Source organism: Bufo bufo, chromosome 6, assembly GCF_905171765.1.
Source record: "Bufo bufo chromosome 6, aBufBuf1.1, whole genome shotgun sequence".
Lineage (NCBI taxonomy): Eukaryota > Metazoa > Chordata > Amphibia > Anura > Bufonidae > Bufo > Bufo bufo.
Window position 1 is genome coordinate 286,734,057 of NC_053394.1, and position 27,296 is coordinate 286,761,352.

The 27,296-nt window shown below is 42.3% G+C and overlaps 1 protein-coding gene across 2 annotated transcripts in view; it reads left to right on the plus strand.

The window, feature by feature from the left end:
• Positions 1 to 27,296, plus strand: part of ITGA2B (integrin subunit alpha 2b) — a 130,784-nt gene that overhangs the window by 39,363 nt on the left and 64,125 nt on the right. For both annotated transcript variants that reach the window (XM_040435903.1, XM_040435904.1), the window contains exons 10-11: positions 25,230 to 25,270; positions 27,086 to 27,136. In XM_040435903.1, coding sequence (XP_040291837.1) covers positions 25,230 to 25,270; positions 27,086 to 27,136 — 92 coding nt within the window. The remainder of the gene's footprint in view (positions 1 to 25,229; positions 25,271 to 27,085; positions 27,137 to 27,296) is intronic.

Here is a 27,296-nt window from a genome sequence, read left to right on the forward strand (position 1 = left end):
ATGCCTCACCACGTGATCCGGCAGCGACAGCCCCACTCTGCTACTCTTGAAGCGGATCCTGCGCAACCTGTGGTCTAGCGACATGGGGCCGGGTACGCCTGGTGCTGCCAGGGACCTCCACCTCCTCGTCCGAACTTTGGGTCAGAGAGCCACTGCTTTCCACAGGTTCATATTCTGACCCGCTAGATTCGTCAGATGAGGGTTCCCACTCCTCATCCGACTGGGTCAGAATCCTGTAGGCCTCTTCAGAAGAATACCCCCTGTTTGACATTTTGGACTACTAAATTTAGGGGTATTCCCTGAGACTACCCAAGAAAAAAAGCAAACCTGTCTTACAAAGGGGAGGCTAGCGAAGTACCGGAGGCCGCTGCGGTTGATAAAAAATATCAAAACAGATTTTTTTATCGCCGCAGTGCGTGTAAAGTGAATGTGCAGTGATCAAAAAATAATAATTTTTTGTCACTGCGGTGGGGCGGGCGTGGGTGAACGCACGTGTGGGCGACCGATCAGGCCTGATCGGGCAAACACTGCGTTTTGGGTGGAGGGCGAGCTAAGGTGACACTAATACTATTATAGATCTGACTGTGATCAGTTTTGATCACTTACAGATACTATAAAAGTACAAATGCTGATTAGCGATACACTAATCAGCGAATAAAAGTGACTGCGGTGCGGTGGGGTGGGCGCTAACTGACGCTAACTACCTAACCAAGGGGCCTAAACTTTCCCTAAAACCTAACAGCCAATACTAGTGAAAAAAAAAAGTGACAGTTTACACTGATCACTTTTTGTCTTTCACTAGTGATTGACAGGGGCGATCAAAGGGGTGATCAAAGGGTTAATTGGGGTGCAGGGGGGTGATCTGGGGCTAAGGTGTAGTGTTGGTGCTACTCACAGTTCAGTCTGCTCCTGTGCTGGATCCAACCGACGAAAAGGACCAGCAGAGGAGCAGAGAAGCCATATAACAGATCATATTTACTAATATGATCTGTTATATGGCTTGTGATTCGATTTTTTAAAAATCAGCAACCTGCCAGCGACGATCATTGGCTGGCAGGTTGCTGATGCAATTCTCCTCGAACGTTTGCCGGCCCGCGATGCGCATGCGCGTGCCGGCTGTGACCGAAATCTCGCGTCTCGCGAGAGGACGCGCCGGCGCGTCCACTCGGAATGAAACAACCACCTCCAGGACGCGTCTGTGCGTACAGCGGTCCGGAGGTGGTTAAAAGTTCATATGGGGTGTAACGGCACCCCGGGCATAAAAGGGGGTAAAAGCCGTTTACGATATATTCCCTTTCCAGATGCAAAGGCAGCTACTAAAGACACCAATCTCCTGAATTGGAAACTATATGAATGCTGCATACAGCCGAATAGGAAAAACCATAAGAAAGGTTTACACTCCTAGCAGTCAACTGGAACAGCATACAATCCCCCGAAGAACGAGACCAAGCTCTGTGTTGAGGGTAAGGCTGCGTTCACACGGGCGAGTATTCCGCGCGGGTGCAATGCGGTAGGTGAACGTATTGCACCCGCACTGAATCCCGACCCATTCATTTCTATGGGGCTGTTCAGATGAGCGGTGATTTTCACGCGTCACTTGCGCGTTGCATGAAAATCGCAGCATGCTCTATATTCTGCATTTTTCACGCAACGCAGGCCCCATAGAAGTGAATTGGGTTGCGTGAAAATCGCAAGCAAGTGCGGATGCTGTGCGATTTTCACGCATGGTTGCTAGGTGACAGTCTATTCACTGTATTATTTTCCCTTATAACATGGTTATAAGGGAAAATAATAGCATTCTGAAAACAGAATGCATAGTAAGTGATCAGTTGAGGGTTAAAAAAAATTAAAAAAATTAACTCACCTTCTCCGTTTGTTCGCGTAAGTCCCGGTCTCTTCTTTACTTCTCAAAAGATGAACTATGGGCTAAAGGACCTTTGGTGACGTAAGATCACATGCTCCAATCACATGGTCCATCACCGCGGTGATGGACCATGTGATTGGAGCATGTGATCTGACGTCACCAAAGGTCCTTTAGCCCATAGTTTATCTTTTAAAGAACTAAAGATCGGGAGAACTACGCGAACAACAGGAGAAGGTGAGTTAATTTTTTTTATTTTTTTTAACCCTCAACTGATCACCTACTAAGCATTCTGTTTTCAGAATGCTATTATTTTCCCTTATAACCATGTTATAAGGGAAAATAATAACATCTACACAACACCGAACCCAAACCTGAACTTCTGTGAAGAAGTTCGGGTCTGGGTACCACAGTCGGTTTTTTATCACGCGCGTGCAAAACACATTGCACACGCACGATAAAAACTGAACATCGGAACGCAATCGCAGTCAAAACTGACTGCAATTGCATTACTACTCGCGCGGGTTTACCGCAACACACCGGGACGCATCCGGAACTAATCCGGACACGCTCGTGTGAACCCAGCCTAAAGCAGTGGACATCCAGAGCTGTGTGTTTATTGTTCTTATATACACATTCTTACACATTAGTACCACCCACAGGGTTTTGTAAAACAACCAGTAACCACGTACAATACACTCAGACACTCCCACACAAAATCCTCCCCTCTGCCTGTGATACAATTACCTTACACAATGGGTTAATGTAATTATCACAGGCAGGAGAATACACAGTTTCACACAATGTCTTCTGTCCTGGAAACAATTGGGAAGTAATCCAATTTATCTCCAAGGGCAGAGGCAAAACTCCATTAGCCACATGGTAGCAAAAGACAATAAGAGACACAAAAATATTTAACTGTGCAGATATTGCATAAAACATAGACATTTAACCTATCCCCAGATAGCTCAGGTCTGAGCGCATAATATTAGGTGAATGGCACTCAGACTAAACGAATACAGTAGAATCGCCATGGAGCTAAAGCCTTTCACATAGTCTTTGCAGGGGAAAATCAAGCGTTTCAACATGGGGCCATAGTCTAAAGGAAGCAGGCGGGCAACCAGGCTTCTCCAATGCAATGTGGCGAGATTGGTCTCATCACATGGGGGTACTTGCACATAGAGATTCTCCCAAAAAAAGCGTTTCGGAGCTTTAAACTTACTCCATCTTCAGTGGTTAATGTCTTTATGTTGCTCATACCCTTAAATAGCATTTGTCTGTATATCTTGGAAATGACGTGGATGAACACACCAAAAATATGGCATGGATCGTCCTTTCCATATCTTTCCTTCACTATATTCATTTAAAAGGTGTCATTCTTCCCCATATATATCACAATATAATACATGTGAATCATTTCTAAACCTACAATATTTGTGCATAAATGTATTAATACCCTATTAGTAAACAAATTAATACCCTATTAATAAACAAATTGCCGCATCCCATTCACATGCGGTTTGTACGCGATTGTTGTGCACAATGTGATATAAGGTGATTTTTTGTAATGTGCCCTTGTTGCCTTAATACCATCAAATAGTCCAGAATTGCTATACCACATGTATATGACTCAATGTCTCTTATAATTCCCTTGTGGTTTGTATGCGGTTTATTGATCCTGCATATATATATATATATATATATATATATATATATATATACATATATATAGTATACCTTTAATTTATGATGGGTTAAAAAATAAATAACGAACATTTTTATATAAAAAAACATTGGAAGAGTCTTCATGAATTCTACAACTGTTTTCGTGTGCAATGTCTAGATGGTTCCTTTTCAACCTACATTTTTTAATCATGGTAGAATTCAAATTAATATGATTAAGCCTCTTTTCTTTTTTCTTTTTTCTTTTTGTATTTTAATTTTTATGTATTTCCCATGATGTTGCATGGATAATATATCCTCATCTTGAGATACCTACATATCTATTTTAATTTGCTTGTTGTTTCATGTTTTTCACTGGTGTTATTTATTTTTTAACCCACCATAAATTAAAGGTATACTATATATATGTAAGAGTGCACGCTCTACGCTCTTCCTATGTGAAATGCCACCTTATTGTTTAATCACTGTTTGACTAACTTCCTTCTATTTGTATGCCCACTTTGTCTTCCTTTCTCCTTTGCATATTGACATTGATTCTGACCGATTAACTGGGCATACTAGTTTTTGTCTTGTGACATGTTGACTAGTTTGTGTTTTCACACGTAACATGCCCAACGCAATTTTCTGCACTACTGTTGACAACCTGTCTTACTGACACACCCCGGAGCAGAAACAGCTCTCCATCTCCCTCTACCGCTTCTTCACTCTATCTCTGCTTTTCCACTACTTTCCTGTAGTACTTTATATTCATGCTCAACTATCCTCCTAATACTTCCCTCTCTTTCAGTTTCTCCCTTCTGCCCTGACATTACAAAAGCTGGGACACAACTGTTCTAAAATCACTCTAGATATCCGCTCCTGACTCACACACATGCCTATTGTTCTATAGCATATTTTAAGGTAAGGTAGACACATGTCATGCCCTGCTCAGGTTATGTGCGGAGGTCTGCCAGGTTAGCACACATGTGTAGTTTTTTGTTTGTTTTGGGTTTGGAGTTGAGCTGTATCTGCCTTCCTTCAGGTGCACTGGGTGGGGTCGTTTATGTGAGTTTAAATTACGCCCCTTCCCAGTGTCCTGTGCGGGTTATAGCTTCTATCTTGCTCTGTGGAAAGGTGGATTTGCTGTTTCTGCTCTGCTACAAGATAAGTTAGTTGGTTTTGGTTTCCTTTTTGTGTTCTGTCTAGGCTGTTAGAGAGAGACCTGCCTCCTCCAGGATCTGAGGAAGCAGGCTGCCTCTTTCCCCCTTTCCACCATCTCAGGGACTTTAGGGAATCTTCAGCCTTAGGCATGGGGGCACGTTGATTCCCACATTTTGGGTCTGAACGTGGGCACAGAAGTCCAGGGAGAGCTGGTAGGGAATTGTCAGGAGGTGACCTTTATCCCCAGCTTCTGGCCTAGACGCTTGTTTTGAGGTTTTCTGTGCGTTTATTGTATCTTGTATCCCACCCACCGTGACAACACAGCACCTCACCTTTCCTATCACACTTCTCACCGTTCATCTTTATATCTCACGCTATTCACCAACAGAACTCTATTTCCCAAAAGTATCATCACAGACAACACCTGAGTCAACCACTTGGTAATAGAGAGACTGAGTGTACTGTTCTGCTAAACTCTGGTAAGGTCTAAACCTTCTCTAACTTTTTTGTGACATGTGCCAGTGCAATGATATGTCCTAACCCTCTGATACCTAATGATTATAGTTCTTCTATTCCTTCTTATACTCCCCGACCTTTTCTACTCTTCTGTTACTCTCTTGTAGTACTTTATATCCTCTCTTCATTATCCTTCTAACCATCTCCCACCTTTTCTTCCATCTCTGTTCAGTCATCGACCGGCTGATAACATACAACTGTCCTCTTCTTTCATTAGGCTCCTCCAATTAAGAGTTGTCTTCATCTATTGTTTCCTAACATAATATAAGGTAGACGCTGCTTACTACCTTCATGTTTTCCATAACCCCCCCCCCCCCCCCTTTAACTGCCTCTAAATTTCCTCTACTTTTTTTAGTGCTTTATTTCAGGCTTCACTATCCTCTTTCATACTCCCTTCCTTTTCCTCCTTTTTATACACAAACACCATGACTACATGTTAGTTGGGTCTCCCAAACAATGATGCCACATACCGCATGTGACACCTACCCGTCTATGAAGCAATCAGAGGGCTCTTGCCTTCAAGGTTCACCCTCAACTGATATAGACAGGGTAAATTGGATCATTCTATCATATGTTATATTATGCGTTATAATCTGTAATACTTGTTATGTTCTCAGCCCTCCCCCCTCCCCCTTTTCCCTTCACCTCCCCCCCTTCCCCACTCTATGGCTGTCATGTTCTAACGCACCCATTTATGTATCTATACAGATTCAAGAATGAATCGCCTTAATATAGTCTCTTATAATGTGAGAGGCCTCAATTCCAGATCTAAAAGAGGTCAGGTGATTCACTTCTTAAAAAGAATAAGGCTGACATATGCTTATTACAAGAAACACATTTTAAGAAAACAAACATCCCTACCATGAATAGGCAATATTTCTCCAACTGGTACCACTCGGGCTCGGACAGCGGTGCGTTGAAGGGTGTCAGTATCAGAAGTAGCAAAAATATTTCCTTTTCTGTAGTGGAGAAATGTGTGGACTCTGAAGGCCGCTATTTTTTCATAAAAGGCAAAATAGGTAGCTCCATGTTTACGCTAGGTAACCTATACGCTCCTAACAGAGAACAGATCCCCTGGCTTCTCGAGGTCCTTAAAAAACTTTCTCAGTTTTCGGAGGGCACTTTAGTCCTGGGCGGTGATTTTAATGTGGCTATGAACTCATTAATTGACACGTCTAACGGCAGATCCTCCTTAAGGTTTCAAGCCTTGGCAAAACTAAAACGTCTTCTCTGCTCATTACAACTGGCTGATGTCTGGAGAGCTCTACACCCATCCAATAAAGATTACACACACTACTCCACACCTCATTACTCATATCAAAGAATTGATTATATATTTATCCCTATTTCCCATATACAACACTGTCAGTCCTCACCAATCAAATCCCAAGTTTTATCTGATCACTCTTTCGTAGAACTTATATACACAATACCCTACTCCCCCCACTAATTCTAGATGCTGGAGAGTAAATGATATACTGCTGAAATCCCCCCAAAATGTTGAGAAAATTAAGAAACGCCTAGCAGAGTTCTTTGAGACTAATGACAACGGGGAGGTTACCCTGCAGACACTCTGGGAGGCTCATAAAGCACATGTTAGAGGGGAACTGATTTCCCTCTCAGCATTTGTTCATAAATAGAAAAACAAGAAGATTTTTGATCTTTAGCAGAAAATCTCACGCCTCGAGTGTCTGCATAAGAGATCTCGATTAGCCTCACAATACGCATAACTATCGTCCTTCCGAGATTAACTTAAAAATACCCTTAATCTCAGCTCAGCAAAAGCCTACTTTTAAGCAAAATATAAACAGTATGCACATGGTGATAAACCGACCAGATTCATGTTGTCACAGATAAATAACAGGGAAGCTAAGTCTTTTATCACTGGCCTTAGGGACTCTGCAGGCAATTTACTTCATAAAAAAGAAGATATAGCCAAAGAATTTAGCACCTTCTACACTCGACTATATAACTTACAACCACCCCAGGCGGATACCGATCTCCAGACAAAAATAAACCTAACATCTGATTTCCTATCATCCCTCTCCCTCAATTAACTTCTATTCAATCTCAGCTCTGCTCCCCTATCTCAGATCAGGAGATTAAGGATGCAATAAAAACTTCACCAAAAAATAAATGTCCTGGCCCAGACAGCTTGTCCTCCTTCTACTACTCCACTTGCTTGGAGACCCTACTCCCATATCTCGGTAAACTCTATAATTCAACCTTATCTGGGGTTCCATTCCATAGGCAAACGCTTGCGGCACAGATCTCCATTATTCATAAAGAGGGCAAAGACCCAATGTACTGTGGTAACTACAGGCCCATCTCCTTATTAAATGTAGACCTCAAGTTATTCACAAAGATTTTAGCCCAAAGACTACAAAACACCCTCCTTTCCCTTATCTCTCCAGACCAAGTGGGATTTGTGCCCGGAAGAGACGGAAAAGATAATATATATAGAGTCATACAGCTTACCGCCTTTTCAAAATCCTCGGCTAGACCTTTAATACTGTTAAGCACAGATGCCGAAAAGGCATTAGACCAAGTGGACTGGAGCTACCTCAAAGCCTCGCTGGCGGCCTTTGGAGTCCCGCACATATTCATAGACTCTATCTTCACTATGTACACAGACCCCACCGCTAGAGTGATGGACAATGATATGCTGTCGCCTGTGTTTCCCATCCCAAATGGTACCCGCCATGGATGTCCTCTATCCCCTCTACTTTTTGTGCTAACAATGAAAACATTAATACAAAAAATCAGACTAGATAAACGTATACAGGAGTTTGATTGTGGCGGTAGGGAGCTGCGGCGTATACAGATGACCTGCTACTGATGCTGACCAACCCTTCTGTCTTACTCCCCATTATAGAAAAACTTTTTCAAGAATTCGGCCAGATCTCTAACTTCAAAGTGAATATGAGTAAATCGCAAGTCCTTAACATAGCTCTTCCTAAACATATTAGCACTACTCTTTCCGCTGCTTCCCCCTTTGACTGGTCCCGACCCACAATTAAATTCTTAGGGATTAAAATCTCCTCTGAACCTACTTATCGATATAAAAATAACTTCCCACCACTTTTACAGGAGATCTCTAAAATTCTTTCCTCGTGGCCTACTCCATTTCATGGTTTGGCCATAAAAACATAGCTAAATGCCTTATCTGACCTAAAATAACATACCTCTTACAAGCACTCCCTATACATATACCCAATGTTTTCTATTCTATGCTGAATAAGATTTTCTCTAAATACATCTGGGACCACAAGAAACCTAGAATCAAATATTCAACACTCCAACTCCTATCTAAATTTGGCGGGATTGATCTACCCATCCCACAGACATTTGTAAGAGCAATTCATCTGCATAGAATTATTGACTGGATCAGATGCCCCTCCCACAAGCTGTGGGTCCATATAGAAAAGGAGTTAGCAGGATACCCACTCAGATTCTTTGTGTTTTCTGACCACCCCAGCTTTGTAACCATTAAAACACAAAACCCGCTTACAACTGAGACCAGACGAATCTGAAATCTCTGCGATGTTTGTTCAACAAGCTCCCCCTTCCCATCTCCGTTATTACAAGTCAGAGACTTATTATACAGCTCTGACCGAGCCCACAATAATACCATACCAAATGGAATCAAAAACGACATCTCGACTATCGACTCCTTAATCTCAGCTGTAGCAATCCCTTCCCTTAATACACTCATGAAATGACTTAAATGCACATCATTATCACAGCTTTTGTATAATAAGTTCATTCTCTCCTTTAAACAGATACTTTCGTCAAAAGATCTAAATAGATCAGTGACACAGTTTGAATCCTTTCTCACTCAATCAAAAACACCTAAGAAGGTGGTCTCGACCCTATGCAAACTGCTTCTCTCCCCACCTTCAGACACCGAACATTCTTTTATTAAAGCCCGGGAACGTGTCCTTGGGAAGACATTCTCAAAAGATGGTTTACATAAAATCTTCCTCGCACTTCTAAATGTGTGAGGATGCAGGAGAGCGACTATAAAATATTGACCAGATGGCACCTCACCCCAGTACTATTGCACAAATACAATTCCAATTATGACTCTAACTGCTGGAGATGCAAACAACATCCAGGCACGTACTTTCACTTATGGTGGACTTGCCCCCGCATTATCCCATATTGGAGGTCTGTTCTATCCCAGATCAATTCAATCACAGGCTTAAACCTACCTCTGATCCCAGAGCTCTGCTTACTATATCTATTCCCAAACAAAATCCCCAAAGGTAAGCTAAAATTAGCTAGATATCTCCTAGCGGCTGCCAGAATATTCCCACATTCTGGAAGTCGGACTCTTCGCCTACACTCCCGCATTGGACAACATAAAAGGTTGACTCCCTATATCATCTAGAATGGGAGTCAAGATCCCCTACCCTCTTTCAGAGCACCTAGTCCCTCTTGGCAAAATATAGGCACTTTGAATCATGGTAGCCACCAATGTACACACTTATAGGATATATATAATTAGATCCCACCTCACTGTCATGTCCTCTCACCCCTACCTCTTGCCTCCTCTTTCTTCATCAGATTACAAACCCATTCTTAACTTAAATAAACAGCTATAATGAGATACTGACAAGCCATCCCCTTCCTCCCCTCACTCCTAAATCTTCCCCTCTCCCTCTTCCCTATTTCTGGGTTCCGGTTACCGTTGCAAGGCTAATAATAATAATTAAGACGGCAATTTCATCTTATTGTTATTTCCTGACCTACTTTAACTCCAGCTACCTGTGTGAAATTTTAAATTTTTAAATTTTTTTTACTTGATATGTTATACAGCAACTTGCTGCTCTTATTATGTGAAGTTTTCACAGTTTCCTCGGCCTTATGGTATACGGCTAATTTGACTTCTCTACCTGCATACCTAACTTTGGTAACCTGTATTTACTCATGTTATTGTTCTATATATTTAAAATGATAATAAAAAGTAATAAAAAAAATAAGAGGGCCAAATACTCACTCTTGTTGTACCCCACTAGTGATGGTGACCCAATCTGAGTATGTACTGTCAATCAACACCTTCTGTTTGCTATCAACGAACCAGTTGTTAAACCGTGTACACTTGTTTTTCCCCAGCCCAAGCATTCTCATTTTATGTACTAACCTTTTAATGTGGTACAGTACCAAACGCCCTTAAAAGGTCTAGATACACAACATCCACATCATTTCCCTGGTCCAGTCTGAAACTTACCTCCTCATAGAAGTTGATCAGATAACTTTGACAGGAATGATCCCTCACAAACCCGTGCTGAAACGGCAGTATACACTTATTTTCATTGATATACTTCAGAATAGAATACCTTAGAAAACTTTTACATATTTTACCACAGTAGCGGTTGAACTTACTGGCTTATAGTTTCCAGATTCATTTTTGGACCCCTTTTTTCATATTGGTTGTTCTGTCTTCATACACGTACACACAGTGTGCAGTCTGAAATTCAGTATACCTTTCTGTCTTCATACACGTACACACCATTTCTGTCTTCCAAATAAGAGGACTGTTTTCTGTAGTCTAACTTGCTTAGTGGTCAACAGGATTGTGAATTGGTAAAACTACAAGAATACAAATGGTGTGTGTAAGTAAAACATATAGAATACCATGTACAATAATACATTGACAGAGAAAGCAGATGTCCAAAATGGCTGCCTATACATAGAACTGCATGTCTAGCCAACAGAAATAACTCCCTTAGTGACACCTACACCTAGCTAAACAGCTCTGCATAACGTAATGTCCCTGAAACAAGGTAGATCTCACTCACCAGATATACCTGCACAAAGATGATGGAGTTTAAGAAGGAGAACTGCATGGAACAGCTCTGCTGATGTCCAGTAGTATGTATGTAGACTGAAGACTAGGGCTTCTCCTTCCCAGAATGCCTTGCACTACCCACAATGCCTAGCACGTCCCACAAAGTGCAGTGACCAGGAATGGGTTCGCTGACGTCACTTTTAATGCAGTGGCCGGGTCAGGTGGATAATATACTGTATTTGTTTGTGACGCCAATTGCAGCATGCGCAGGGTACTACCCCAGGGCCCTCCCAAAGTGTTATAACGCACATCCCAGATTAGGAATGCCAGAGTGGTGTAATGGCCTATAATGTCTCTGTAGCATAGTGATAATTGTGTCATGGTGTCTTCTACCTGGGTAGGGCCGGGCTCCTGGCTTACTTGCAATAAATTTGAGTGTAGTGATAGTAGGAGTAATAGAGGAATTTTGTAGAAGAAATTATGTCTAGACCTTTAGATGAAGTTCAAATGTTTCTTTACTTGAAATAACTTTCATCCAAGTGGTATACAGCTTTAGTCTCTTGGTCCCAGCAGGTATTGGCAATCATTGGCAGGAATAAGTACTTCTGCTTTAAATGTGGAGCTTGCAGGATAAAACGTCTGCTTGGTGGCTCTGTAACTATGGCAGGGTTAGCTTTTGCACTTATCTGGTACCTTCTTCTATGTGGGGACAGACTAGCTGAGGAGGTATTTGCTTCTCTTAGGTCTCTGGACTTGTCTTATAGACAAATTCTCAGGGAATGCTTTCTTCCTGGAACTCTGGAGGTTGTCTGTAGTTTCTGCTTTCCTCATCCAGCAGAGCTGAAGGTGCTCAGACTGGGTATATGGCCAAGTCTCAGCCGAGACTAGGTCCTTGCTGTCTTCCCTATGCAGGGGTTCTCCTGGACACTATCACACAGCCTTCCCCTAGCAGGGGGGAAGCTACACTGACTCTAACTTCCTTCTCCACCCATACTGCAGGATGTGGGACCAGCCCACCTCTTCCACAGAGGGGTAGCTAAGCTGGAAGTCACCTCATTCCAAGAGCCATAACGTTTTAATTCATTTTTCCTTCAATGTGGCCCTATTTGACCTTGTTTTTTTGAAACAAGTTGTAACTTTAATAGAACAATATTGGTGTACATATGAAATATAAATTTTTATTATTTTTATGGGATAGGGAAAAGAAAATCAACCAATTCTACTACTGTGTTTTGCGTGAGCATATATGTTCATGTTAAACACTTTTTAATCCAATATTTTTGGATTTTATTTTCTAACGAATGCAATTTCTTTTTAAATAGTAAACTTTTTTTTTTTGTCCTATTAGGGGACTTGACAATTTAATTGTTTCTATAATGCTTTAGTATACTATTAGTATAGCATTATTGCCTGTCTATAAGGCCTCCTGCACACGGCCGTTTTTTTTTTCCCGTTTACTGGCCGATTTTTGCATTCCGTATACGGTCCGTATACGGTCCGTATACGGAACCATTCATTTCAATGGTTCCGCAAAAAAAAGGAATGTACTCCGTATGCATTCCGTTTCCGTATTTCCGTTTTTCCATTCCGTTTTGACATAGAACATGTCCTATTATTGCCCGCAAATCACGTTCAGTGGCTCCATTCAAGTCAATGGGTCCGCAAAAAAAACGGAACACATACGGAAATGCATCCGTATGTCTTCCGTTTCCGTTCCGTTTTTTTCTGAACCATCTATTGAAAATGTTATGCCCAGCCCAATTTTATCTATGTAATTACTGTATACTGTATATGTCATACGGAAAAACGGAACGGAAAAACGGAACAGAAACGGAAACACAACGGTAACAAAAAACGGAACAACGGATCCTTGAAAAACGGACCGCAAAACACTGAAAAAGCCATACGGTCGTGTGCAATAGGCCTAAGGCTGTCCCTATAGTCAAGGCATGCAGTGGTAGGCAAATCCTTTTCACTATGCAGGTGTTTTGCGTACTGCTTGGTACCAGTGTCACATGCTTCCTGCGGGTGCCCTATATAAACATGCAGCTGCTGGCCACAGTGGTCTGTGATTGGTATTCCTGCCTCACTCGCTAGTTTTCTGTTTGTTTCTCTGAATCACTGAGTTTTTGCCTGTTTCTTTGACTTTACCTTTGATGTGACCTCCTCATATTTGACTGCTTGTTATTTGACTTTGCTTGACTCCAAAGACATACTGATAGGGAACTTAGATTGTGAGTCCCATTGGGAACAGTTGGATGCTAATGTCTGTAAAGCGCTGTGAAATATAGTAGCGCTATATAAGTGCATAAAATAAATAAATAAATATTGGATTCTGTTTGGTATTAAACTCTGCTAGTTTGTGACATTGCCTTTGCCTAATGACTTTGTCTCTGACATTATCCCCTGGCTGCACGCTGCTAAGTTTTTGACTAAGCTTTTGGATTCTGATCCGGTCCTAATTTTGCCTCTCTGGTTTTCATCTCTTTTTGTCTGTACTTTTTTTTACCCATTTAGGTTTAGGCCCCTGCTCTTAGTCAAGTCGGGGACTACCACCAAGTTGTGCGCCATCATTTAGGGCAAATCCTGTAAGTAGGTAGGGTCAGTTGTGCAGATGGTGTACAGCACTGCATTGTTCTCTACCCTTTCATTAAAAATATATAGAATGTACTCAGATACAAAATAAAATAGATGCACAATAATTAAGCAAGCATACAGAAATAAGGAAGTCACTAAGCTTTGCTTCTTAAAAACTCTCATAAGACGTGGCCACTGCCCAAGAATGGTGTTTAGTAATCAATGATAGTAGAAAACCCAGCAGACATTTCATTCCAAGTGCCTCCTGAGTTAAGGCTTTTATAGTCCCTTTGACCTTGCATTCCTCTGTATTCGCAAAAAAATACACTATTATATCACCCAGAACTTCTAACAGACTCTAGTGGATAGCTCTGTGTTTGCAGTCAACTCAGTCCTTAGGAATGTGGTTTGGTGCCCATCCATTCTAAGCACCACAGAATAATAGTTTTTTTTTTTTGTCTGTTCACTGCATTAAAAAGTAATAATTAAGGGCTCTTTCACACTTGCGTTGTTCTGTTCCGGCATAGAGTTCCGTCGTCGGGGCTCTATGCCGGAAGAATCCTGATCAGGATTTTCCCCATGCATTCTGAATGGAGAGAAATCCGTTCAGGATGCATCAGGATGTCTTCAGTTCCGGACCGGAAAGTTTTTTGGCCGGAGAAAATACTGCAGCATGCTGCGCTTTTTGCTCCGGCCAAAAATCCTGAACACTTGCCGCAAGGCCGGATCCAGAATTAATGCCCATTGAAAGGCATTAATCCGGATCCGGCCTTAAGCTAAACGTCGTTTCGGCGCATTACCGGATCCAACGTTTAGCTTTTTCTGAATGGTTACCATGGCTGCCAGGACGCTAAAGTCCTGTTTGCCATGGTAAAGTGTAGTGGGGAGCAGTATACTTACCGTCCGTGCGGCTCCCGGGGCGCTTCAGAGTGACGTCAGGGCGCCCCACGCGCATGGATGACGGGATTGCATGGATCACGTCATCCATGCGCATGGGGCGCTCTGATGTCATTCTGGAGCGCCCCGGGAGCTGCACGGATGGTAAGTATACTGCTCCCCCGCTCCCTACTACTACTCTGGCAACCAGGACTTTAATAGCGTCCTAGCTGCCATAGTAACACTGAACGCATTTTGAAGACGGATCCGTCTTCAAATGCTTTCAGTTCACTTGCGGTGTTACGGATCCGGCGGGCACTTCCGGCAAATGGAGTACACGACGGATCCGGACAACACAAGTGTGAAAGAGCCCTTAGAGAGAACCATTGAAGTGAACTTTCCAACACAGCAGATCTGATTCACAAGTAAGGAATGCTCCTGGCTGGTAGAAATCTGCATCAGAATATGACATGCTGCAAATTTAAATCCACAGTGCAGGTAAAATCCGCAGCATTTACAGTAACAGCAAGGTCAATGAAATAAAAAAAATAAAAAATCCCATCCACACACTGTGGAAAGTTTGCTTAAAGGGATTCTGTCATGACATTTTAGGCCTATAACCTAAACATATGGCCAGGTCCGTACTAATAACCTTTAATAAACTGTCCTTATTAAATCTGCCTGTGGCTCTATTAGCACATAAAACTGGTTTTTATAACCTGTTATTCACCTACCTAAGGTGCCCAAGTGGACGTCGCTTCATACAGTGTGTCCGGCTGCACCCATCTCCGTCTGGTGCCCAGCGCCGCCTTCCCAGTTGAAATCGCCGCCTTCCTCACCTCAGCGCCGCCTCCGCAATCGTCCGGTCCCTCTGCCAGATCCCGCGTGTGTGCACTAGGCATAACCTGAGGGACCGGACGATTGCGGAGGCGGCGCTGAGGTGAGGAAGGCGGCGATTTCAACTGGGAAGGCGGCGCTGGGCAGCTGGGCACACTGTATGAAGCGATGTCCCCTTGGGCACCTTAGGAAGGTGAATAACAGGTTATAAAAACCAGTTTTATGTGCTAATAGAGCCACAGGCAGATTTAATAGGGGCAGTTTCGGATTTAGGTTATTAGTACGGACCTGGCCATATGTTTAGGTTATAGGCCTAAAATGTCATGACAGAATCCCTTTAATCAAATCTACAAACATCAGGTTGTAGACCGCTTTGGAGAATTTTTATTGGCTCATATAGAGCTCTTATCTCTGACCTACTGACTTCATAAACACTCATTATAGCTAAATTATCAAAGATTATGGCTAAAATTAGTGTTCATGAAGTTAGAGCCATCATCTGACAAGACTAAACAGAAAGTGACAGTCTGCAAATAGACTGGAATTTAACCCCTATATCACCAAAACTGCAAAAAATCTTTAATAAAGACTAATTGCAAAAATGATTTTAACCCAAAACGAGTAGAATGCAGTAATAATAATAATAAAAACAAATTCTCCCTGTGGCTGGACTGCGTGATGACGTAGTACGTCACGCTCTCCTCTCTCCCTGCGGCTCGGCTACCCCGCTGCTTCCTGCGTCTCTGTGGCCGTTCGTGCTTCCATGGACCCGGGGGTCTGTGTTGCTGCCTCAGCCCCCGACTCAGCTGTGCCTCCCCTCTAGCGGTGTCTGGCTTCTCCCGCTCCTCCTTTGTGCCTCACCTCGCCTGGATTGTGGACTTGTGGACTTCTTCCTGGAGCTCTGCCTCATCCCCCCTTGTTTGCCTTTGCTTCTCCATCTGTTTTCTGGCTGGCGGGGCGAAGCGCGGCCAGCTGACTGGATCGGGGGGCTCTCGCCGCAGCTGGGATCCTGGATTTTTGGTTCCTGATGTGCCTCCTGATTTCCCGGTGCCCGCTGGTGTTGGTGTCCCTCTCCTCTTGACGGGTCCGTGTCCTGTGGCCTGGGTTGCTTGCGGTGGCCATTGAAGTTTGGTCGGCCGTTTCTCCTGTCCTGCACCCTCGGCTCTTCTCTGGCGGCCTCCTCCTGCTCCGTTGCCCCTCCAGTGTCTCTGGGATCAAGTGGTCTCCCTTTGGACGTACAGGTGCGGCCTCCAGTGGGCATTTGGAGGTTGAAGAGTGGAAAAAGCTGGTGAGATTGTTCCTTCTTTTTTTCTGGCCCTCCCATGTCCTTCCTCCTTTACTAACTACTAACAAACTAATTAAAAATAATCAAAGTATACTAAAGTATATCTAAACCTACATTTTACATGGGTTACTACTGAGGGAGAACAAGGAGATAAATACAAATATAAAACATAATACAAATACAAATATAAAAGGAATAAAAAAAGGGGGGGAGGGAAGCAAAGCAAAGGAAAAGAGAAGAAAAATTGGAAGAAGAGGAAAAAGAAAGAAAGAAAGAAAGAAAGAAAGAAAGAAAAAAAAATATATATATACTTAAAGGAGAAGGGAGGAAAAAAAAAAAAAAGGAGAATAAAAGGAAGGGAAAAAAAGAAACAGGAACGGAGAATGGCTCCAAAAGCTAGTAGGCGCTCGGTAGACCTCTCTGGCCAGAAAGCGGTCACTAAATCCTTTGAAGGGACAAAAATAGATCAATTCCTAAAGTCTCCAAGGGTTAATACGAGGGGGGGGGGACAAAAGGACACTGGCTCCAAAAAAACTGATAATTTTGAGGTGATGGAAATAGAATCACAAAAAGTTCTTGGACACTCTCAAGGGGAGGAGTGAACAGAGGGAGAAGACATGTCTAGTGCCAATTCTTCTCCGCTAAAAAAAATACTGTTGGCGGTAAAACAGAATGGGGATCTAATACAGGGTATTACAACCCAACTCGGGTCTATCCAAGTTGATGTGGGATTGATCAGAGACGACTTGTCAAAAATTCAAGATAGAGTTAACAATGTGGAGAGCTCCATGGCTATTATACAGAATGAATCCCAAAAAACAAACACTGAGATTTCCACATTGAAAATAGATCTAAATTTTCTTAAAAGAAAGGTGGTGGACCTTGAAGATAGATCACGAAGATACAACGTGAGAATCCTGGGGGTTCCAGAGGGCGCCGAAGATAAGAAACCTACCATAGGCGTGCACAGCCTATTGCATTAGGGTGTGCACCCTAAAGCACCAACACAGATGCAGCTCACGTACCTGTGTATGTGTGTATATATATATATATATATATATATATACACACACATATATATACACAAATACACTCTGTATACATACAGACCTGCACTATCAATATAATGAAGGGAGAAGAAATCATTTTTAAACTTACTGTATTTTTCGCCCTATAAGACGCTCTATTCGCCCTATAAGGTTTTAGAGAGGGACAATAAGAAAAAAAAAATTCATTACACCTCAGGTCAGACCACCAATCAGACCCCCAATGTCAATAAGACCCCAATAAGACCTCAGATCAGACCCCAATGTGAATGACCCCCAATCAGACCTCAGATAAGAGCCCCAGTGCCTCATATCAATCCCCCGTGCCCCATAAAAAATTTAAAAAAAAAACACTTTCCTGCTCCGGACGCTGCCGCTCCTCACCGCTCGCGCTCGGTAATCCTCTTGTACAGTATGCTGTGTGGGCACGCACAGTGTGAGGTCACAGCGCGGCCTCACACTGTGCGCAGCCTTCACAGTGGAGCGCATGAGGACCAGGAAGAGGTGAGTATAGCGCTTCCTGGCCATCTGGTACTAATAACTTGATTAGTATTCGCCCCATAAGACGCAGGGGCATTTTCCCCCCACTTTTGGGGGAAAAAATGCATCTTATGGGGCGAAAAAGTGCAGCACGGGGGTGACAGAACCAGTGTTTCCTCTAAGCCTTGGCAGCTGCTGAGCGGGATCGGCTCAGAGCTGGGCACAGCGCCATCAAAGGTGAGCGATAGGAAAACCTAAGATAATTGTCACATCAAAGAGCATAAAAACCACTGCGCCATCCCATACAATACAGTATAATCCCTGCACCATCCCGTACAATATACAGTATAGTCCTCTCTGTTATCACTGGACATTGCTCTCCATATAAAACCATACGGGGGAAAAAATCTCATTGATCCAGAGAACTTGCATAGAAAAACTAATAACCAAGAGGCTAAACAAAACCCTGTTTCTGACCCTTATGTTAAAACATAACTTTCATTTGATTGCTCTAATACCTAAAGGAATTTTTTTTTTTAAAAAGCTGCTGTTTCTCTAGATGACCTTATGTTGATAGTAGTGTTAATAGAGTCTCAAGGGTCTATAAAAGCAGCTACACTATTTTTGCAAACCTTTGAGACTCTATTAACACTACTATCAACATAAGGTCATCTAAAGAAACAGTAGGTTTTAAAAAAAAAAATCCTTTAGGTGTTAAAACATAACTTTCATTAGATTGCTCTAACACCTAAACGGAAAAAAAAAAAGAATTAAAAAAACCTGCTTTTTCTCTAGATGACCTTATGTTAATAGTAGTGTTAATAGAGTTTCAAAGGTCTGTAAAAATAGTGTAGCTGCTTTTATAGACCCCTGAGACTCTATTACCACTACTATAAGGTCATCTAGAGAAACAGCAGCTTTTTAAAATGATTTTTTTCCATTAGGTGTTAAAGCAATCAAATGAAAGTTATGTTTTAACATAAGGGTCAGAAGCAGTTTTTTTTTAGCCTCTGTCTTGGCTATTAGTTTTTCCATTCATAAAGCTCCACATGGAGCTCCCACCCAGCAGTAGATAGAAGCCTGCAGGACACTTCACCTGGGCACATCACCTGGGCACATGGTGATGGCTCCATTCCTATGCTGTCCCTGGCACTTCATCAGCAGCAGGGGTGGCGCGCTTCCTGTTTTCATAATAACTGAAAAGGAAGCTACTGCTGCTATGTTCAGCTCCCGAGAGAAGGGGGTGTGAGAAGATCAGCCAATAGCAGGGCAGCCAGCTGATACTGGCCAATCAGCAGCCTCCTCCCTTATAACAGAGCTCTGTAATGTACAGAGCTCTGTTATTGGAGATTTCAGGCATCAGCTGTATTGCTCTGCTGCCTGCAGTGCCGCACATTGTAAACCTCAAGTCGGCTTGATTAGGGTGTGCCCAGGCACACCCGGCACACCCCGTGCGCACGCCTATGAAACCTACCCAATTTATACAGATGTTGATCCTTGAGAATTTTGGGAGGGATCGCTTTTCTCCTTTGTTTATGATAGAAAGAGCTCATCGGGTCCCAGGTGGCAAACCAATCCCTGGGAGACAACCTAGGACATTCCTTGTTAAGTTGTTTGTTTCAAGGGACAGAGATATGTTATTAAGAAGGGCGAGGGAATGCTCACCTGTTTTATATGATGGAAACAGATTGGCCTTCTTTCCTGATTTTTCAAAAGATATTCAAGAAAAGAGACGCTCGTTTATGATGGTTAAAGAGGTTAAGAGCAAGGGATATTAAATATTCACTTATTTTCCCAGCAAAACTTCGGATTATTTTTAAGGACACAACCTTATTTTTTGATACCCCTGGTGGATTACCTGTATGGGGGGGTTGGGTCTGGGCTGTGATGCGTCATCCCTTCTTTTTTTTTTATTATTATTATTTTTTTTTCCACCTAACTGTTCTTTATAATGTCTATCAGAATTCTTGCCTGGAACGTACTGGGTCTGGGGGATAGAAGAAAGAGACAAGCGTTTTTTGATCTGACGCGGATCCATCTCCCAGCAATAGTATGTTTGTTGGAAACGCACCTCTCTGGGGAGTCCTCCAGGGTGGTCGGCAGGGGATGGGCTACGCACACGTATCATTCCACTTTCTCTAGTTATTATAGGGGTGTTACTGTTTTTATACATAGAATGATTGATTTCGTGTGCGAGGCATCCTCGGTCGACCAGCAAGGGAGATTTAGCTTCCTATACTGCAGGCTGATGGGGAAGACATGTATTCTGGCCTTTGTCTATATTCCACCGCCATTCTCTCTCTCAGTCCTCAACTCTTTGTTATCATTTATGGATAAATGGCCAGAGTGTCCAACACTGATTATTGGAGATTTCAACTGTGTTATTAATCCTGTGTGGGATAGGGTTTCTACGGGCGTCAAGGGAGACACTCTGGTTCAAGGGTCCCCCTTGGCACGGATTTGTTCTGAGGCCGGGTTTGAAGATGTTTGGGGACGTTTGGGTCATGGGAAAAGGGCTTTTTCATGCATTAGTAAATCAGGCAAATCCATGTCCAGAATAGACCTTGCCCTGATGAATAGAAAATATGTGAGACTTGTAAAACGAATGAAGTATGAGACAAGGTCATTCTCGGACCATTTACCGCTACTTCTTGAACTTTGTCTGACCCATGAGAAATACATAGAGAGACCCCCATTCAGATTAAACCCTTATTGGTTATCAGTAATAAAGAGACATGAAATAATACAAAATGGAATTAACCGATTTTGGGACACTAATTATGGCTCAGCAAAAATCCAGGTGGTATGGGACACTTTTAAGGCCTATATGAGGGAATAATGGTCAGTAATATTGCGAACCTGAGAAAGGAGTATGGGAAAAAACTGAAAAACTTATAAGAACTAGTGTCAGCTACAGAATCCTGTTATATAAATAACACAGAGGAGAACAGGGAAAATATGCAGAAGACCACACAAGCATACTCTAACTTTTTGTTGGACAAGGCCCAACAAAGTTTATTTTTTAAGGGGTAAAAACATTTTACAGAGTCAGGGCGACCTGGGAAACTTCTATCTAGAGTCAAGAATCCCAAAAATATATAGATAATGTCCGACTGGCCAATGGTAGGATGGTTAGTGGACAACGTTCTGTAGAAAAAGCTTTTTTGGATTATTTTTCAGATCTTTATAAAGCTGAATCTAAGATTACAGATGAAATGATGGATTCTTATCTCGATGGTATTGTTTTTCCAACTATTACTGTGGCCCAAAAGAAAGCACTTGAGGTAGATTTCTTGATTCAGGAACTTTAGGGGGCAATTCAATTATGTTCGGGTAATTCCACCCCCGGTTCAGATGGACTCCCATATAAATTTTATAGCAAATACAAGGAGTTTATTCTCCCTAGATTGTTGGGGGTCTTTGCTGAATTGGTGGAGGATGGGAAACTGCCAGATTCAATGATGGAAGCCGTAATAACATTATTCCAAAAAAAGGCAAGGACCCCTCAGATCTGGGATCGTATAGACCGATTTCACTGCTTAATGCAGATGTAAAGCTCCTCGCAAGGATTTTGGCCACAAGGCTCTCTAGGGTTATTTCCTCCATTGTCCATCCGGACCAGAATGGCTTTATTCAAAACAAGGGCACGCATCACAATCTCCATCTGCTCTTTGCCAATATACAGGCCCCTGGGGGGACCGCTCGCTCCATCCTGTCATTGGATGCCTCTAAGGCCTTTGACAGGGTGGAGTGGCATTTCTTCTGGAGGGTTCTGACAAGGATGGGTTTTGGGGAAAGATTTATAAATATCCTTAAATTACTGTATAGATCCCCTACGGAGAAACTGAGTCTTAATGGGATCCTGACTACTAGTTTTGATCTAAATAGAGGTACTCGCCAGGGTTGCCCACTCTCTCCATTGTTATTCGATATTTACATCGAGCCCCTAGCTCTGGCCATTAGGCAGGATGATCAAGTTAAAGGATTTGGAACATTAGGAGTGGAAGATCGTATCTCCTTATATGCGGATGATGTTCTTTTTTTTTATAGACCACACGGAAATAACCCTCCCAAGAATCATCCGAATGGTTAAACTATTTGGTGAGGTATCTGGTTTTCATATAAATTGGTCTAAGACCAGTCTGATGCTAATAGACCCGCTACCCCAGAAGGAGGTTCTTATAATTCAGTTGGATGTTGTTGATACTTATCAATACTTGGGCTGGATGATATCGCCCAGGGTTTAAAACTTTGTCCAACTCAATTTGATCCCATTAATATCGAAAACCAGAGAAAAAATTGGGATTTGGTTGAAACTCCCTCTATCTAGAGCTGATCGAGTTTCACTGGTCAAAATGGTGATCCAACCACAATTTCTGTATGTGCTCAGGAATACACCTACCTGGATAGAAGAGAAATATTTTAAACTTATGGAAAGAATAATTAATGATTTAGTGTGGGGAAGAAAACGAGTCAGGTTAAAATTGGAACATCTATACAAACCATTGGAATATGGGGGTTTAAACCTCCCCTATTTCAAAGGTTATTTTATTGCTGCCCAGTTATTGATGTGTTACAAATGGAAAAATAGTGCACTTTTAAGGAGCCTAGTAGGGAGTTATTCATATAATAACATATTTACTCTTTTGGAATCTGGACTATTGATTAGCCAAGAGCGGGGTTATAAAGAGATTATAAAATTATTTTCTAAAATGTGGGCTACTACTAGAATATGGTTGAGGGTAAAGGGTTCACTTACATTCACGCCTCTTTGGCATAACGTTCATCTACAGATGTTAGATGGTATAGCAGCGGATAAATTTTGGCAAAAGAATAGGATTTTTTACATTTCACAAGTAGTTAAGGATAGAGGGATTAAGTAGTTCACGGAGTTATCACATAATGTAGAAAACCTCTCTTGGTTTAGGTATTTTCAGTTGCGGTCAGCATTATTTAGTCTGGATGATAAATCAATGTTGGATATACACTCACCTAAAGAATTATTAGGAACACCTGTTCTATTTCTCATTAATGCAATTATCTAGTCAACCAATCACATGGCAGTTGCTTCAATGCATTTAGGGGTGAAGTCCTGGTCAAGACAATCTCCTGAACTCCAAACTGAATGTCAGAATGGGGAAAAAAAGGTGATTTAAGCAATTTTGAGCGTGGCATGGTTGTTGGTGCCAGACGGGCCGGTCTGAGTATTTCACAATCTGCTCAGTTACTGCGATTTTCACGCACAACCATTTCTAGGGTTTACAAAGAATGGTGTGAAAAGGGAAAAACATCCAGTATGTGGCAGTCCTGTGGGCGAAAATGCCTTGTGGATGCCAGAGGTCAGAGGAGAATGGGCCGACTGATTCAAGCTGATAGAAGAGCAACGTTGACTGAAATAACCACTCGTTACAACAGAGGTATGCAGCAAAGCATTTGTGAAGCCACAACACGCACAACCTTGAGGCGGATGGGCTACAACAGCAGAAGACCCCACCGGGTACCACTCATCTCCACTACAAATAGGAAAAAGAGACTACAATTTGCACGAGCTCACCAAAATTGGACTGTTGAAGACTGGAAAAATGTTGCCTGGTCTGATGAGTCTCGATTTCTGTTGAGACATTCAAATGGTAGAGTCCGAATTTGGCGTAAACAGAATGAGAACATGTATCCATCCTCTGATGGCTACTTCCAGCAGGATAATGCACCATGTCACAAAGCTCGAATCATTTCAAATTGGTTTCTTGAACATGACAATGAGTTCACTGTACTAAAATGGCCCCCACAGTCACCAGATCTCAACCCAATAGAGCATCTTTGGGATGTGGTGGAACGGGAGCTTCGTGCCCTGGATGTGCATCCCTCAAATCTCCATCAACTGCAAGATGCTATCCTATCAATATGGGCCAACATTTCTAAAGAATGCTATCAGCACCTTGTTGAATCAATGCCACGTAGAATTAAGGCAGTTCTGAAGGCAAAAGGGGGTCCAACACCGTATTAGTATGGTGTTCCTAATAATTCTTTAGGTGAGTGTAGATAGTTCATGCTTTTTAAATGATTGGACAGGGACGACACTCCTAAGAATTAAGATTTCAAATATATATAAACTATTACTTAAGGCACGGTTTTGTGATACACAGTCCCCAGGACGAAGAGCAGGGTGGGGGAATATCTTTGCTAATTTAGGTTCACAATCCCATAATTTCAACCATGTTCTAGTACAGTTTAGTATTTGTCATAGACTATATGTTACCCCTATATGGCTAAACAAATGTGGGCTAAGAGATACATCCAAGTGCCCTAGATGTGATACCTTAGGTGCGGATTACCTCCATATGATCTGGACTTGTTCAGAACTTAGAAAATACTGGAATAGCATCAATAACTTTTTTATTTACAAACTTAAAATACGAATCCCCTTTGAGCCACAAGTGTTCTTGCTGAATGATTTCTCCATAATAAGTAGTCATAAATATCAAAAGATTCTTCTAGGTAGGATATTGCTGTTAGCTAGAATTTTGGTCAGCCGTACCTGGTTTGCTCGGCATACCCCAGAACTAAACACCTGGATAAACTTAGTTAACAAGGTAAAAAATTATGAACAGATTCTGTATAGGCAGAGAGATGTAGATGAGAAGTGGATTAAGATATGGTATGGCTGGAAGATCTGATTGATTGTAATATTTTATAATATTTTTGATTTCTTTTCTCTCTCTCCCCCTGTTTCCTGCCCCTTTCTTTTTCTTGAAGGGGGTCAGGGGGGGAGGGTGGACGCATCACAGGGCCGGGGTGGGGGGGGGAGGGGGGTTGCGTTGGGGGAAGAGGGAGAAGGAAAAAAGGTATTAACTATGCTGAGTGTTTACTCAAAATTCTCTTTTTATATATTAATAAAGATATTGAAAAAAAAATTAAATAAAATTCTCCCTGAAGGTGTTCAAAGCTTTTAAATTACATTGCCGTGCTGTGGATTTCTGACGCTGATTTCACCATTTGCAATGTACACTTGGGATCCAAACGCACTCCCTTTTCCAGTTTGCTTATAATAATCTTTTTTCCCACTTAGCTGTAGAACAGACTACAAATGATTTCTCTGGTTGCAAACTCATTTTGTCTGACTTTGGTATTTTGTAGACCTGGTCATTGGAATCCCGAACTATGTTGATATTGGAGCAGTAAGTAAAATTTAAAAGTACAAATGCTAACTTTTTGTATTGTTTCCTATTGATACTAATGAAATTCAGATTGACTCCATACTCAAATGGCTCCAAAATTGTTCACTATTCGATCCATCCCTGATATAGACTTTATCATTCAGCCCTCAGACGTTGATCATGGAGACGTGGGTGACATAGTGGGAGACAGTGTTTGTTTCTACGGCTGTGTGGTATCTATACTGTATAGGGATCTATGTTTCCATTCCTAGTCCATAGATGTACTGTATGTAGACTAACTGTTGGGCCCCTGGAGACACTAAATGGGAAAGCAAGAGTTTTTTTGCAGGATCAAAGTTCACTTTACAATACTCTACTGTCAACCATAATATCTGCCATCAACCCCCCCCCCCCCCCCCCGCCCCCCTTATTTATATTTTTTCACTGTTCCAGAAAATATCCAGCTCTCCCTCATTTCTCTGCAGTGCCCCAGTCATCATTTATCTCTCCAGTCTGTCCTTGTGCATTAAACTCTGTGACTGACATCATTATTTTCATGTCTCATAGCATTCCTTGAACCATCCCCCCCTCCCCGTGTGCTAAAATCTCCCAAAAGACTGCCCATCACTATTCCCATCCTTCCACATTACCCAACCAATATCATATTGGTGAGGCTCAAGTGACTGGGAGCTGAGCTGCAGTATGCCTGCACAGCCGTGGATGGAGATGTCTGCTTCTGGCTCTGTCCAGTGTGTTTCCGGCGGTGGCGCATCCATGAAGGTTCCATTTATCACACCCCTACCAATCTGAAATTGATCATCTATGTCATTAATATCTGGGAGCTGGAAACCCCATTTTAAATCTCTAAATCAACCAGTAGCACATAGAAGGTGTCAGTTGTCCTCCAGTGTCCAGAGACCCAGTTTGCAATCTTGCTGTTAGGCCTCTTGCACACAGCCGTTGTTCGGCCGTTCCGTGCATTGGGGACCGCAATCCGGAGGCACGGACAGAAACCCCACAAAAGCACTCTGTAGTGCTTCCGTGGGGTTCCGTGCCTCTGTACTGCATTGCAGCTCTGGATTGTGGACCCATTCAATTGAATGGGTCCGCATCTGTGATGCGATGAGCGCACAGCCGATGCCTGCATATTGCGGACCCAATGTTTGCGGGCCGCAATATGGGCCACGGCCAGCAACGACCGTGTGCATGAGGCCTTAGACATTCAATTAGATCAGCAGTTTTCCCTGCAGTTGTTGGTTTAGCAACACCGCTATTGAATAAAATGATAGCGAACTGGCGTAGTGCAATGACATATTCAACAACAACAGGATCTTTTTTGAAGTGTTGTTCAATCGCATGCAGTACAAGTGAAACTTCACATAGCAACCTACAATCACCCAACTTGAGTTTCGCCAACATTGGTTTCTTCTGGAGCTATGGATTTAGGTGCATTTACTGGACTAGGGTTTTTTACACTGGTCATTCAGTATGCAGAGCTCCATACATCTGATAGTGGCTGTTCCCATACTACAACTGAACTGCAATACCAGGTACAGCCACTGCCAAATGTACGGCACTGTGCCTGGTAAAAAAAAAATGTATGTGCAAAAAAGGTATGTAGTAGCTACAGCTCGATCCATATGGGGTTTGTCTTCTTATTATGTAGTGAACTGACCAGTATGTACTGATCTTTATATAGAATCTCCTTTGTATTATATTAGGTTATCCCGATAATATTTCTGTCCATTATCTGCAGTAATCAAACCATTCTGAGCTCCACCAATCAGCTTCATTTACAGCTTTGTGTCTCCTAATAATGTTCTGTTTGTATTATAGGTTCAGCTATATACAAATTCACGTCTATTTCGTGTCATCAGAGGGAAACAGGTATGTGTCTGTTTCCATAACCTCTATCTAGTCCGGCTACAAGGCAAATAGATAGGAACATTCACTGGGGAGCAGGTGACCAACTTGTCTATTAAAGAATAACTGTCATTTTTTATTTTATTTGCTAGTTTATTAGAGCTAGGCATGTATACCTGATTGC